The 16,228-nt window shown below is 48.8% G+C and overlaps 1 protein-coding gene across 1 annotated transcript; it reads left to right on the top strand.

The window, feature by feature from the left end:
• The first annotated feature begins 1,970 nt into the window (after nt 1–1,970).
• Nucleotides 1,971–2,507, top strand: LOC138301805 (octapeptide-repeat protein T2-like). Its single transcript, XM_069242305.1, has one exon. The coding sequence runs from the start codon at nt 1,971–1,973 to the stop codon at nt 2,505–2,507; it is 537 nt and encodes a 178-aa protein (XP_069098406.1).
• Nucleotides 2,508–16,228: the final 13,721 nt, after the last annotated feature.

The raw sequence follows: 16,228 nt of genomic DNA on the forward strand, positions 1-16,228 counted from the left end.
AGGCGGGATTTTAGGATGCAATGGCACACGGTGTCGAAGGCAGCCGAGAGGTCCAGGAGGATGAGGGCGGTTGTTTCTCCGTTGTCCATCAGAGTTCTGATGTCGTCGGTGACTGTGATGAGGGCGGTTTCCGTGCAGTGTTTGGCCCGAAAACCTGAAGGGTCGAGCAGGTTGTTAGCTTCCAGAAAGTTGGTCAGTTGCTTGTTGACGGACTTCTCGATGACCTTGGCCGGGAAGGGGAGGAGAGAGATGGAGCGGAAGTTCTTCAGGTCGTTGGGGTCAGCCGTGGGTTTTTCAGGAGAGCGCTGACTTCCGCGTGTTTCCAGCTCTCGGGGAAGGTGACAGATGCGAACGAGCTGTTGATGATGCTCTGGAGATAGGGGGCGATGATGGAGTCGGCTTTGTTGAAGATGTGATGGGGGCACGGGTCCGAGGGGGAGCCGGAGTGGATGGTGTTCATGGTGATTCTGGTCTCTTCGGAGCTGATGGGGGTCCAGGCGTTGAGGGTAGTGGCGGGGGCTGTTGGTTCAGTGGTGGACGGCGGGGTCTGGGGTCCGAAGCTGTCGTGTAGGTCAGCGATCTTTCGATGAAAGAAAGTAGCGAGGGAGTTGCAGAGTTCTTGTGAGGGCGTGATGGTGTTGGAGCTGGCGCTGGGGTTGTAGAGCTCTTTGACGATGTTGAAGAGTTCTTTGCTGTTGTGGGTGTTGTTGTCAAGTCTCTCTTTGAATGATGCCCTTTTGGTGGAGCGGATCAGGTGGTGGTGTTCACGGGTGGCGATCTTGAGGGCTGACATGTTTTCTGCGGTGTGTTCTCTGCGCCAGGTTTTTTCGAGGGTACGGCAGGATTTCTTGGATTCTTTGAGGCGTCCGTGAACCACGGGGGTTTCCTGATGTTGGTCCCTCTTGGGTGGCTTTTAAGTGGGGCGAGGATTTCGGCACAGTTGGTGATCCATTGTGTGAGGCTGAGGGCTGCGTTGTTGGCGTCGGTGGTGATGGCTGGTGGGTTTTGGTTCAGAGTTGAGAGGAGCTGCTCTGTGGAGATTTTGCTCCAGGGTCTGCGGGGGATTTGTTGTGAGCGATGGTGGTGGGTCTCTCATTTGAAGGTGAAGTGGACACATCTGTGGTCGGTCCAGTGTAGTTCAGAGGAGTGGCTGAAGGATATGTGGTTGCTGGTGGAGAAGATGGGGTCGAGCGTGTGGCCAGTGGAGTGGGTGGGGGTGTTCACCAGTTGCTTGAGTCCGAGGTTGGCGAGGTTGTCGAGCAGGGTGGCGGTGTTGTTGTCGTTGTTTTTCTCCAGGTGGAAGTTCAGGTCCCCGAGGAGGATGTAGTCTGGTGAGGCTAGGGCGTGCGGGCTGATGAAGTCAGTGATGGATTCGCTGAATAGGGCGCGTGGGCCCGGGGGCCTGCAGACGAGAGTTCCTCTGAGGGTGGTTCTGGGGTCGGTGTGGATCTGGAAGTTTATGTGTTCGGCGGCGAGGGGGGTGTCTTCGGTGGTGGTTGTAATGTTGATGGAGTTCTTGAAGATGTTGGCGATTCCTCCCCCGATTTGGTTGACGCGGTCCTTCTGGGCGATCTTGTAGCCGTCGGGGATGGCTAAGGCGATGTCAGGAGCCGAGGAGGCGTTCATCCAGGTTTCTGTGATGAAGGCGACGTCAGGTGCTGCTGTGTCCAGGAGGTCCCATAATTCGATGGTGTGCTTGTGGACGGAGCGTGTGTTGAGGAGGATGCACTTGAGGTGGTTGTTGGTGTGTGGGCCGGTGGGAGGTTTGCAGGCTCGGTGGAAGGTATACTTGCAGGCTTGACAGGCGAAGGGTCCATGAGTGCGTTTAGGGCTGGCCTGGTAGCAGGTGGCTGTTCGTCCGGGGTTGAGTGGGTTGAGGGAGGCAGCGTCGTATCTAAGATGGGGGTTTTGAGTGCGGTGGGGGCCTGGGGTTCTGGTGCTGGGCGCGGTCCAGGCCCGTACAGGCGCAGATGGGCTTGCCTTTGGCGCGCCTTCAGCGTGGCCGCGCAGCGTCCACCATAAGAGGGAAGGGGGGGGAGGGGTCAGCTGGGAGGCGGGAGGCGGGAGGGAGGACAACGAATGGGAGCAGGGGGGACGGGGACGCACAGGAAGCAGCGGCGGGAAAGCGGGAGGCGGGAGAGCGGGAAAGCGGAACAGGAGAGAAATGGAGAAATCAGAAGACAACAGGAGAGAAATGGAAAATACAGAGGCACAACAGGGGAGAGAAGGAGAAATCAGAAGACAACAGGAGAGAAATGGAGAAATCAGAAGACAACAGGAGAGAAATGGAAAATACAGAGGCACAACAGGGGAGAGAAGGAGAAATCAGAAGACAACAGGAGAGAAATGGAGAAATCAGAAGACAACAGGAGAGAAATGGAAAATACAGAGGCACAACAGGGGAGAGAAGGAGAAATCAGAAGACAACAGGAGAGAAATGGAGAAATCAGAAGACAACAGGAGAGAAATGGAGAAATCAAAAGCAGAGCGCAAAGGAAAAACCTTAGACCTACAAACCAGTGGCAGGGGCCTGGGCAGGTGGAGCTGCAGCGGCGGGGAAGCGACCTACCCGAGGGTCAAGGGTCGCACAAATTGAGTCGAGGTATATCATTGATTTAGGTACATGCAGTAAAATTGGCCTTAATGCAGATGTAGAACAGGAAGTTCATTCTAAGTAACAATATGACAGTAACTTATGTTGGTACTGACTTTAATTTTTACTGGATCCAATTTTAGCCTGTATCTTAACTTTCCATTTACTACAGGATGTCTTTGATGTTTTATCTAAGGTATTTTTATGAAATGGTTTCAAATGTGTACCCTGTTTCAGAAATCTTACAGCATAAGTTTGTGGGTTATTGCACACATTTTTAATCCTCTTCACTTTTGCTTTTTTTCTTAAGGTCCTACATTTTCTTACTATCATTGTGCTGCCAAAATGTCTGCAGCAGCATACACTTTTTTGAATGATATGATATATAGAACTGGACTTCTTTAAGTGAATGTGTTTCAGTCACGAGTAGGGTTTCTTCTTTTTCACATTTTCTTCTTTCTATTTTTCTCTTTTTGGCTAATGGTTATTGCAACAAGGTGGACTAATAGTTGGGGTGGATAGTAGTCAAACACAAGTAAAAATGTTACAATTAGTGTAAGGTCCAATAACGATTTAAATAATTTAAGCCTGGGCTCAACCCCTGGTAGCCATAGCACAAGGCACATAGGCATAACTTAGGAGAGGGTAAAGCATTTAGAAGTACCAAAACTGTTAGAAAGTTAAAAACGCAATGCAATAATATCCTGCTCCAACTGATAAAAATAAAGAATACTTTAATAAACAAACTGACACCAAAATGACAACAATCCAATAAGGGGAACCAGAAATTTTATTTTGTAAAGTTTTTAATGAAAATAGTGGAAGAAAATGCAGGGCAACTGGTCTCTCTAGACTGGGAAAAAGGTATGGTTTAATACCAACAGTGATGAGCAGAGGTCAGATGCACTTAGAAAACTTCCAAGAAGGTAGAGTACTCAGCACGGCAAGGCTGCAGGCTGGATCCAAAGACAAGCTAGTCAACAACAAGCTGATGAAAGAAGATGTTTTAGTGATGCTGTCGACAAAGGTGGGAAAAGCTTTGAGCTGGCAAAGTCCAGAGCTCATGTTTAGGAAGGTATCAACGTCAATTGGATGCTGCTCTGCAACTGGCCTGTCAAGCTTTCTATCTTTGACTTAGACTCTTTTCTGGAAATTCTATTTTCCGAGAGGGGCAAGGCTGCATGCTGCAGCTGAAAATAATTCAATGTCATTGAATGTCAATCAGCATCAGGCCCACTGAATCAGACTTACTGCTGCAGAGACAAATATAGCTGGATCTATGGCGAAGTCAATCACACCAAGGATGCTCCCTTGGTGGATCCACTGGCAGGTTGGTTCTGATTCCATAGCCATTCTGTAGGCAAAAGTGAGCAGAAAGCTAATAAGCACCAAGTTTTTAAGCTTCAGCAGGAGGAGTGCACTCTGATACCAGCAAAGGCTTCTGTGACATCAGAAAAGGCCTTAGGGGGTCAGGACTCACAGCAATAGAATCCACTTCGGAGTCCGGGGCAGGTCCAATTGAAATTGGTCAGCCGAGCTCTTTCAAGGAAGTGTGCTTCTTGCAGCTTATGTTTATCTGTAGCTCAACAGGAGGGCAGCCAACTGACCCATGGAGTTCACTTCTTTGCCCTGGGTGCAATAGGGGGAAGGTCCAGCCCTTGGGGCTCTCCTCACAGGTCTTAATAGCAGGTGTAGCCCTTCTTCTGTCTTGCGCAGGTCCAGTGGTGTTCTAAAGATTGTGCCCAGTGGTGTCATATTTATTCCTGGCACAGGACTGTGGGTGGGAGTGACTCCTAGCCTCTCCCTAAGCAATAGAGAAAAGGTTCCAAGGGGTGAGCCAAACCACTTTGCAGTAATTCCAGTCTGCCCTACTGTAAACACTCCCAAAGTGCCACACTCCACCTAAAACCAAAAAAACAGAACCTTTGCAGAGCTCATGTGCCTATTTTAGCGGTGTGGCCAGGGAAATGAGAAATCCTTCCTCTGTGGTCACTCAAAACCAGTTTAATAGACATCTCCTTTCCCACTGGGATTGGTGTTTGGATGGCTAAAAGGATAAAGTAGGGGGTAGGCTTAGGTGTTAGCTAAATCTGCCTGTGACAGGATAGGTCCCATTAAAGATAAGAAGTTCCTGGGCACTGCCCGGGTGGCCATCTGCTCAGAGGAACAGAACACCTCCCCATTCCCAAGGCCTTTGTCTTAGCTCTGAGAACAAGTGTACACCTCATCAAGGAGCTATTCAGCTCCAGAGGCACACCTGGAAGCTCGTGAAAATGGGCTTCTAGAAGCTTCGGGCAGACAAAAGGTGACTTTTTAAAACTACTTTTGTAAAATATTTAGTACAAATCTGACTTTTCCATTGGATTGTCTTTGTAATAATTATTTAAAAAAGTCCACAAATGAGCTTTTTTAACTGGTTCTCATGTGGAGATAACATGTTCTAACTTTAATATTAATTCCCAATTCTTTGCTGTGGAACAGGTAACCCTGCTAGTAGCTGATAGGCTCGCTCATTTTACTTTCATTTGCTCAGACTAGGTCGTAAAACTTGAAGAAGTATCAATTTTAATGGGAGGGTTATTGTTGGAAAATCTCCCCTTTCCAAAAATATCTCTCCCTGGGTAAATCTCAGTTTGGAGATTGTCCTCAGAGGACAAACCCATTGCAGGGTACCACTCCCCTACAGTCATGGATTTAATTTTGTGAGTGGGGAGCAGGCTCCTGGGCTTGGACTAGTGCCACCCACGTAAGTGCAAAACAGCCTTTCTGCAAACCCCAATATGCCATTAAGGGGCAGATTGGTGGTTGCATCAATTCTGCCTCCCCAGGGATGGTGGGAATCTCTCTAGATGCTAGGGTTGCTAAACAAAAAGAAGCATACACCAGACACCAATGGGGCACAAAAAAGGGGTGGAGGTGTCCCACACTGACATTGGGTCTTACCCCACCCCTAAAGGGGCAACAGTCTTCCCCCCGAGGGATCAGAAAATGGGTTTGCCCCAATTTGCCATTTTGAGGGACAGAAAGCCCACTAGAAACCAGGGAGTTTGAATAGGTGGGTGCCCCATTCCTTTGAATAGTGGCCAAAAAAATGGGGCACCCACCCTGTCAGTGGGGCATGCTCCCATACCAGAAGGGACATAGAGTCCAGGGGGCAGATAGGAGGTTTCCCTGATGGGAGATTTCCCACTCAAAAGGTAGAAAGCCTACTAGACATTAGGAGAAAAACTGCCCAAACAATAAGGGTTGTTTAGCCACCCACCCAGGCATCAGACTGTGCCAAATTCCAGAATGAGCCCCTCCCACCTCCGGCAGCACCCTGCATCAGGACACCGCCAGGGCATATTACAGGTTGTAATAAGGCTGGCGGAGTCCTTTTGGCAGGGCGGGGCTGGCAGTGGAACCGCCTCTGCGCCTCCGACCTCCTGCACGACTACTGGAGGATTTCCACCCAAATTGTGGCGGAAATCCTACAGTACTCATAATATGGTGGTTGGAAGACCGCCAAAGTCATAATGAGGGCCATAGTGCCTGTAGTAAATTTTCTTTTTCACTCAAAAAAAACAAAGGTTACAGGGATGATATAGTTAGGCTCACATTTCAAACATATAAAACCGTAGACATTCACTTGTTATAGTTAGTCATCTCAAGTAACTATAACTCGTGCCCCAAGGTAACTATAACTTGTGCCCCAGCAACGCAGTTTTTTCATCAAAAATATTACTGCAAATATTACATTGATATTATTAATGATGTTATGAAAGATGCCATAAGTGCCATAATTTGTGGGGTAAGCTTTCTGAAGCCTTACCTGAAAATCCTCTGAATCTCTCTGCACTCCTGATATCCTCCAAACTAGAAGGTTGAGCATAGCCTCTTCCACTAGAGGATGTCCACCTCCGTCTACTCCTGACAACATTCCCTGGAAACAATCGACTTGTTATGGTACGTCCACTGCTATCTTCAAGACTGACGGGCACCAAACTTGAGTCTATGTTATTAAAATCATAGGCATAGCTTTCTCTTCACCTGCAACAACACCCTCTGAATCATGGCAAACGGGGGAAAAGCATACCCATTCACACCTGCTGAGTTCTGCGTAAAAGCATCCATTACAAGCGCATCTTGATCCAGAGGCCAACTGAAATAATTCTTCTTTTGAGTTGTTAACCGAGATGCAAAGAGATCTACTTCTATCAGTCCCATAATACAATCTATCACCCTGAAAAAATCTCCTTGCTCAACATCTGATCACTGTAAACTTTGATGTATCGGGAATTCCAATTTGCCTTTGTATTCTCTTTCCCTGGTAAATTCTGTGCTGTCAAGTTTATCTCTCGTTCCTGACAAAATTTCCATATTTCTTTTGCTATCTCTGATCATTTTTTGGACCTGCTTGTTTATATGTCACTGCCGTTATATTGTCCATTCTTTGAAAGACTGAACAACCTCATTAGGTAACCTTGAAGCTGCGTCGAGCAAAAAAAATATTCTTTAATCTCCAAGTAATTTATATGTTCCTGTTTCTCTGATACATACTATTTCACTCCTGTATCCTGATCTATGCACCTTGCACCTCATTCTAACAAGCTCGCATCTGAATCCAAGACTTAGGGCCTGATTATGAGTCTGGCGGTCCTAGGACTGCCAGACTTGCGGTGGCAGTCAGACCGCGCACAATCCTGGCGGCCTAACCACGAGATTACAACCCTGGACGGGTGATGGCAGTCGGAGTTGTAACCAGTCAGGGCAGCGCTGAACCAGCACCAACAGGCTGATTACAACCTCACTTTCCACCAGCCTTTTCATGGTGGGGGCCCTGCCATGAAAAGGCTGGCAGAAAGCCAGTGCCAGTGGTCACAGAGGAGCCCCTGCACTGCCATTGCCTACGGCATGGGTAGTGCAGGGGACCCCTTGCGCAGCACTGTCAGAATGCCCACTGTCTGGTTTGCAGACAGTGCGCATTCAGAGGGTGCTCATTGGCCCCCTCTGTGCTATGGTATAGGCCTCTTAAGGGAGCCAAGTCCTATATCGTGGCACTGTTCCTGCCAGACTGACTGGCTGTAATGGTCTCTTACAATGTTCCCACCGATCAGCCTAGTAGAAAATGTTGTAATAGGGAGGGGGACGCCAACCAGTATGAAAGTGGCATCCTCTCCGCGGTATTGGCAGTCGGCTGGTCCGACTGCCAATGTTGTAATGAGGCCCACAATTTGGTGCTGTCCCAAAGACTGCACATACATTCCACGCTTACAAAGTTTATAACCACCACGTTAATTCCCCTTTCGCTTCCTCTGATACCTTCACCATGTCGCCGTACCACAGACCCCTCAATAAGCCTGAATTCTACAGTCTCTGCAGGACTCTGTAATGTAAAGGTCCTGGAAAAACAGCCTGAATTGAAGAGGACAAAAGGCCTACTCCCAGAGCGGCATCGCTCAATGATACTTCCTGTCTCAAACATAACAGACTCACTTCTCTCTTTATCAGTTTTATCTTCCTGTCTGGAAGTTTTAGCTGCACCTTCGCTGTATCTATTATGAAACCTAGAAACTCCAGTTGCTGAAATGGCAACATAATTGACTTTTCCAGATTCACTACATATCCTAAATTCTTTAGCAACTGTCTCACCATCTTCAATTGTTCTTCCAAAACCACTTTCTCTTGGTTTATGATAAGGATGTCATCCAGATAAATCACCAATCTCACCCCCTGTTCTCTCAACAGACCCACAACAGGTTTTTAATCCTTTTTAAAATACCACAGCAATGAAGAAAGTCCAAAGGGTAAACACTGGATTTGGAACAGATCTACATTCCCCCTGTCTTCAAAAATGTCTGACTCTCTTTGTTCATTGGTATTGTGAAATAAGCATCTTTTAAATCTAATTTCACCAACCAATCCTTCCTTTGTAAAATATCTCTCAAATTGTGAATACCCTCCATTTTGAAGTGGCGATATGTCACAAATTGAGTCACCTGTCGAAGATTTACTACTGGCCTCCAACCTTTGTATTTCTTCTTTACTAAAAACAAATTGCTTAAAGGACACTTTTCTTCTTCCTTTACTTGAATTATGACATCCTTCCCTAACAGTGCTCTGTCTCTTCTCTTACCACTTCCTTCTGCTCTTCTTCAAACTGAAGTTCTCTTGTTTTTTGTCTTGTGCTCGAATATTGTCAAACTCCACTTTGTAACCATTTGCTGTACTCAGAATTCATTGGTCTTGCGTTATATTTTCCCATTCTTTCCTAAAAAACTCAACCTTCCTCTTACCTTTATTTGGGAAGAACCAAAAGTAGTCTCCATAATCACCTGTTGAGGATGATAGTTGTCCTCTTCATCTCGAGCTTCTGCCTCTATTTCCTCTACCTCTCCGGGGGTAGAAGCCTTGTGTTCCTTGATTTCTTCTGTAATTCGTTCTCCCGTATACCATCAGGGTCTTATAATATCCTCAGCCAGAAGGCTTCAGCCCTCTGATATAAACTACTTGCACTGAAGACTTTTCTCATAGACGATTGTGCTTTGTCCAAAGTTGTGAACATTGTCACAAGCTTTCACAAAGACTTGACCCTACCCTTTCCGAAAAGAAGACCTTCAGTTTTCATCTCAGTTTCCTTCCTAGCAAGATCTCCAAAATTTGGACTAACCCTAAATGGTACTGCCTTTTTCCTCTCAGCCACAATACTGGCATTGGCTTTTCTGAGAAAACAAGACTCCTCTTTGGCTCCAACCTCTAAGAAGCTCTGAATCAACTTTGCTTCCATTTAATGTAAGGTTCCTCAGCAAGGCCAAAATATGTGTAAGGGAACCCAGAAAATCCAGCATTTTGTCTTCGCACTGACCCTTACTTGGATCTCAGCCACGTTTGAACAAATATGTAATATGTTCTGGGTCTAAATTAGTTGTCATAGTGACTTTATCATCAATTTTAGGTCTTGAGCACTCAGTTCTCATGATATTTCTTTCTGCCCTTTCCAAAGTTTTTCTGTTTTCATTTTTTACATATTCTGCCATATTCCCCATAAGCCACCAGTGGGGACTCCTAGGGTGTGTGATCTCTTTTGAGTCTAACATTGTTTGCCCTAGAAGGTCCTTTATACGTTTCTCAGCTTTTGGGAGATATTCTCACGGTCTCCAAATTCTGTACCAGAGTACATATCCCCATCATCGTAATCCATATTGAAAATATATTAAAGCATTGCAATGTTGAGAGCTCCATTGAAGACAATGCAGCTCCAGAGATCTGTATTCACTGGTAAAGACCCTCTCAGCTGAGTTTTCTAAACCCCACAACCTGCCACTAGCAATCCATTCTACTGTTTAAAAGTGCAGTTAGCTCAACAGTCCTAAACAGGTGAAGAGCTGAGCAGTAGCTATGGCAAATCCTCCACAGAATGTTCAGTTTTTGGGAAAGCCTCAACAAATTTATTTCAATTTATTTGGACACATTTCCATTGATGAATGGGTAAATAAATCAGCTGGAGTACAAAGAAAGATGCCTGGAAAATGCCACCAACATTTTGCTACACATGAACTGGATATACTTGAAGAGCGGAGGGCTGAAACCAAAACTAGAACAGCAACAAAATGGGCAACCCAAATATTTAGAGACAAGCTGGTAAAAAATTAGCATGTACCTGATTATAAGATGAAACCACCGCAATGACCTTTGCAGCCTACAATATTTTGTATATCCAAGAAATTCTGGGTTGTGTACCAGAGCCCGTCAGAAGCTCGTGAAGCACCGATGATATCTCTGGTTCTCTACCCCGACACCCCAAGCGGCCCACACCAGATGTTGTAACGCACCATACGTGATGAATTCACCCTTTCCCAAAGTATGCGTGTCTGCCAGTTCCTCGTATGTTAAGAGTTGTACCCCCTCGAAGAGTTCACCCACCGTTTGAATACCTTTCCCCACCCGGTTCGCCAGAACCATTCGTCCATTTATTTTGTCTGCTCCTGGTATAGCTGTCAGTGGGATCTTCGGTAGGTACGGGGGTAGGCGTTCACCCGCTATCACATACCGACGCCAAATGCGGTCTGCCGTTTTTAATAGTATATTACTGCTTTGTGGGAGGGTCTCGCGACCCAGTAGCCACCTCTGCACGTCGGAGTGTTCCAGGACTGCGTTTATCATACGGCTCTCAGAACTGAGGGGATTGTCGATCCAGTTCATGATCCAGTGTATTTGTGCTGCAGTGTAGTACAGCTCTAATTGCGGCACCCCCATCCCGCCCTTATCCAGCGGGAGGTGCGTCTTGGCCAAGGCTACTCGGCGTCGTCCCCCGCCCCATATCAGGTCTGTCAATAAGCTGGACAGCAGCCCAAAGAATCTTTTAGGGAGCACAAGGGGTAACGCGGAAAAAAAGTATAACAGTCGAGGGAGAATGATCATTTTGGCTAGTGCTACCCTGCCCATAGGTGAGAGCGGCAGGGATTGCCAGAAAGGTATCGAGCTTCTCACTGACCTAATCGCCCGCTCTAAATTTCCCTCTCTGAGGTCTGATTCATCGTGGTATATGTTTACCCCTAGATATTTAAAGGTTGTGTGGCTCCATTGTAAATCGTGTATAGTAGGCGTGTCGCTTTGCGGACCTGTTATCTGCCTCATCGGGAAGAGACATGATTTTGACCAGTTTACACGTAGGCCCGAGAGTTCGCCGAAGAAGTTGAGAGGTTGTAGTACTTGCGGTAGGGACTCGAGCCAGTCACGCAGGTATATTAGTGCGTCGTCTGCATATAAAGAGATGGCGCAGTGGGCGCATCCGTCTGGGATGAGCCAGCGTGTCGCCTCGTTGCGTAGTCTGGCTGCGAGAGGTTCTATTGCTAGTGCAAACAATAATGGCGGTAGAGGGCAACCCTGGTGGTTGCCCCTCCCTATGGCAAATTTTTTAGATAACACCGCGACAGTCTTGACGCGTGCTTTTGGATCAGTGTATAGTATTGATATCCATCGCATGAACCTGGCGCCGAATCCCATGTGTTTTAATGTGGCCATCAGGAACGGCCAACCCAGAGTGTTGAACGCTTTTTCAACGTCTAAAGAGACCGCAACTCGTGTGTGATCTGTCATCCGGGTCTCGGCCATTAGTCGCAGAAGGTGCCTGATGTTGATGAAAGTGCTACATCCGGGTATGAATCCAGATTGATCTGGATGGATCAGGGTGGGCATCAATGGAAGAAAGCGATTCGCCAGCACCTTTCCCAACAATTTGCAATCCGAGTTTAGTAGCGATAAAGGACGGTAAAAGCGGACGTCTAGAGGGTCTCGACTCTTTTTGTGTAGGACAACGATTATTGCTTTGCGTTGCGACTCTGATAGGTGCCCTAGTTCGAATGCCTCTTGTAACATTGTCAAATAAGGCGTGAGCGTCTGCGTCGGGAAGGCCTGGTAGTATTCAATTGGGAAGCCCTCCCCCCGGGGGCTTTATTGTGGGCTAGTTGCCGGAGTGCTTGTTGCAACTCGTCCATTTCTATGGGCCTATCCAAGTCTAGGAGTTGTGTTTCCGTTAGGCGAGTCAGTGGAGAGAGCCGGAGGAATTCCCTTATCTGATCCGGGGCTGGGGAAGGCCCAGCTTTATATAACGTGTCATAATACTGTCTGAAGGCTTCATTGATCTCTAATTGTGTGTTAACTATTGTTCCTGATTCTAGGCAAATAGCATTTATGGGGGTATGTTGTTGTTCTCCCTTCACCAGCCAGGCCAGTAACCTACTGCATTGAGTCGCGCTGTGTAGTGGCGATAGTCGAACTTTTGCAAGCGCTCATCGGCCTCGCTCCTCTGCTTTTTGAATCTCGCCACCTCCGTTCAGTCAATTTTATCTGTCGCCTCCCCACGTTCTACGTCCCGTAATGCAACCTCGATGTTGCGTAACCCGTGGTTCAGGGTGCGTCTGATCCCCCCTGATGCCGCCATGCAAATACCCCTCATTACTACTTTGTTTCCGTCCCACTCGATTGACCGTGTTGATGCCGACCGGTTATTGTTTTTGAAATAAGAATCTATATTGTCTGCTAATTCAGCGCGGAAGGGGGGGTCGCGCAACAGGGCTGGCTGTAAGCGTCATGTGGGGATACGGGAGTACTGCCTACCCCACTTCAGTGTAGTGACCAGGGGACTGTGATCTGACAGGGTCTTGGCCATATATGAGGCCTTGTGCAGTAGGTGCATAATCTCTTCTGAGCACAGTGCTAAATCTATTCAGGTTTGGAGTTGATGCACTGGGGAGTAAAAAGAATATTCCCTGTCTGTGGGGTGTAAGTCCCTCCAGGCATCGCGTAATCTCCTCTCCGACATCCAGGACCATAGTGCACTGGATGTTCTTCTGCTGTGGGCGCCCTCTATTGGGGGGTAAGATCTATCTAGGGTTATATCTGGTACACAGTTGAAGTCACCTCCCCAAATGATGGGTGTGGTCGGGTCGTGTGATAATTGTGCAGTGGTTGATCGTAAGAATTCCCCCTGTCCTGTGTTGGGTGCATACAGGCCAGTTATAATTAGCTGCTTACCGTCTAACTCCCCCATAAGGTGTACGTATCTGCCGTCTTTGTCTATTTGTGTTCGTTTTACCGTGTATGGGATTCCCGGGGCTATCCAGATCAGAACCCCCTTGGCGTATGTTGAGGTCGTAGTACCGTGAGTCACTCCCGGCCATCTCTTACTAATGTTGCCCAGTTCATGAGCGTTGGTATGTGTCTCTTGAACTATGGCAATGTGTATATTATATCGTTTGAGGTAGGTGTATACTGTGCGGCTTTTTGTAGCATTAGCCAGTCCCCGTACGTTCCATGTTAAGATGTTATAAGTTGCCATGGTGTTGTGTTATGTGGGTGCGATGCAATGTGCTTGCTGAGTCGGGCGCCCCTGCTCCGTGCGTCCCCTCCGTCCGCTCCGCATATGTAGGGAAGTTGGCGCAATGAGGGTGAATGGGGAAGGGTAGTACAACTTGTAATGGTTGATTTCCCATTAAGCATTAAGGCACAACAGGTGCACATGTATTCAACAGTTTGAACCAGTTCCATTTGGTGACCCACTCGTGAGGGTCTAGGGAACGGCAGGGGTGCCATCTGAAGGTTTTCGCGTTCTTCGATCCGGACGATTGTTCAAGTTTCCCTTATGGGCTCGGGCATGTTAATTTTGTCTACTGCTTGCGGTGATGTGCCATTTTGCATGATTGCTGGGGCTAGGTGCTCGTTTTGACAATTAAGATGGGCATATTAAAGGCACATGTGTTGTGTTTTTTCCGATAGGAGAGGAACCGGGCATGTCGGCGGTGTCCATGATAGTAGTGTTATTTTGTGAGGTTGATGAGTACTGGAAGATCACAAGACACATGTGTTTCGTCATAGGTCGTCGGCTGAGCGCGGAGTGAGCTCTGGGCCAAGCATTAGAGGCGATGAGGGGGAACTGCGCCGGCTCCCTGGAGAATCCTAGTCTGTGGCTCTAGCGTCGGATCAGTGTGGTGTTTGCATGGTCGAAAACATACTGACCTCCTTCAGGGTTTGCGCCTGCTCGTCTGCCGCTTGTGTCCTGGTCGGTCGTGTCGTTGTCCCGGTACCCGCCCTCCTCCTTCGCCGTGAGCGCTGGGCGAGCCATTCCTTCTGCTCAGTGTCTTCCTCGAGTGGGTTTGCCAGACCTTTTGCATGGAGCCACGTCCACGCATCCTCCGAAGTACGGAAGATGAGAGTCCTGTCCCCATCCACCACGCGCAGCCTGGCTGGAAACATGAGGGAGTAAGCAATGTTTTTGTCCCGTAGGACCTGTTTCGCTTTGGTGAACGTGGCTTGTCTGCGTTGGACCTCCATTGTGTAGTCTGGGTAGGCTGTGATCTTTGCATTGTCCAGTTTCACACAGCCCAGCGTCCGGAAGCTCTGCAGGATCAAGTCTCTGTTGTGGTAGTTCAGGAGTCTCGCTATCAGAGGTCGAGGAGGAGCACCTGGGCAAGGGGGGCCGCCTGGGATCCGGTGTGCTCGTTCTATTGTCAATGATGGTGATGCTCCCTGTTCCAGCACGGTGTCCTTCAGCCATTGTTCGAGAAACAATTCTGCGCTTGGTAGTTCTGTGCGTTCCGGTATCCCTAGGAATCTGACATTGTTACGGCGTGATCGGCCTTCCGCATCTTCAGCCCGCCTTTGCAACTGCGTGACCTCTGTTTCCAGGTGTCGGAGTTTTGTTTTCATGTCTGCTATATCGGGGTGGACTGAATCGGTAGTTGTTACTCTCTGCGCTAGTTTACGATGTTCAACTCAGAGGATATTGACCTCCGCAACTACAGAGTCTATTTTTCCTTCTAAGGATGTCCTGGTTTCAAGTACTGCGTGCATTAGTTTGTCGAACTGCGCAGTATGATTGGCCAAAGTGTCAGACATTTTACGAAGGGTGCCCTTTTGAGTGTCTATGGTCATCTCCGAAGATGGTGTCTCGGTCCTGGTTTCATGGTGACCTCGTGGGGGCTTCGGTTTGACCATGTTTATATGTGTTTGCGTCTGTTGATTATGGGCTGAAATGCAAATTCACTGTGGGCAGTTCGTTTTTCAAAAGATTTATTAGAGAACTCCAATCATCTTCTGTTCTCTTTGGTCGAGATTGGTATGAGTGTGGTGGTGCGCCTTCTAGTTGGGGCCACGTGTAGTGTCTGTGGTCCAAGGGCGTTTTGCGTGGCGCTCAAGGAGGAGTGATCACCGTTGGGCACCTGCAGAGGTGGTTGGCAGTTGAGTCTCGAACAGCAGTAGGTCAGTTTCCGCTGTTCCCAGGGAGTTGCACAGATTGTTGCGTGGTTCCTTTATTTTTGTCTGCCCTCTTTTATTCCTCCCAGTAGACCGGGTGCAGCCCCGGTCGGGCCCCTCAGATAGCGGCAAGATGTGGGAGTTCGAATTGTGGGCCGTTGTCTACAGGTGCCCCCCGGTCGATGAGGACCGTCGTTGCTCCAAGGTCCCTGATATCAGGGAGAAGGTCCTAATTTTTTCCCGGATGCCGTACAGTGTCGCCCCGTTTTTTGATGGTCGCAGTGTGCTACTGTGTGTGGATCAAGGCTCAGCAGGACCCCCCGGGGCGCTCTCAGGGTGATCCAAGACCGTGGCGGCCACCCCGCGCCTCTTCCCATCCGGTCCCTGCGGGGACTTCACTCGCGGTACCGCGCCGCGTCCGGGGACGGCCCACGTACCTTCACTGGCAGTCCGGCTCAGTTCTCCTCCGGCAGGGCTGCAGAGGATCGGCGCGCTCCACAGGTAACACCCCTGCGCCGTCTGCTAGGCTGGGGGCCACGCCGCCCCCTGCTCCGATTCTTTCTCCGGGGCCGGGTTCCGGCCTCCTCCACTGCGAGAGCAGTGTAGGGAAACCGCGTCCTCTCTTCGCTCCGCCTGCGCCTCGGTTCCCCCAGGGGGCACTCCCTCATGTCTCGACCGGGCCCGGCGGCCCTGCTCCGCTCTTCCCCAACGGGGCCGCAGTGTGCCAGCATGCTCCGCTTGGGTCGCCCTCACGCCGATCGATGTACCTTAGTCTGTGCCGTCTTTATTTCCGATTTGCTCCAGGGCCGAGTCCCTGGCTCCTCTGCTGCGAGGGCGGCTCCAAGTCAGCGCACCCTCTCCGTATTGTGCCTTCGCCTCGTCTCTGTCATACCGTCGCGCCAC

The sequence above is a fragment of the Pleurodeles waltl genome, chromosome 6, assembly GCF_031143425.1.
Source record: "Pleurodeles waltl isolate 20211129_DDA chromosome 6, aPleWal1.hap1.20221129, whole genome shotgun sequence".
Classification (NCBI taxonomy): domain Eukaryota; kingdom Metazoa; phylum Chordata; class Amphibia; order Caudata; family Salamandridae; genus Pleurodeles; species Pleurodeles waltl.

Bases quoted from the DNA above. Each gene is read 5' to 3' on its own strand.
- LOC138301805 (XM_069242305.1), top strand. From the start codon at position 1,971: ATGGGCTTGCCTTTGGCGCGCCTTCAGCGTGGCCGCGCAGCGTCCACC.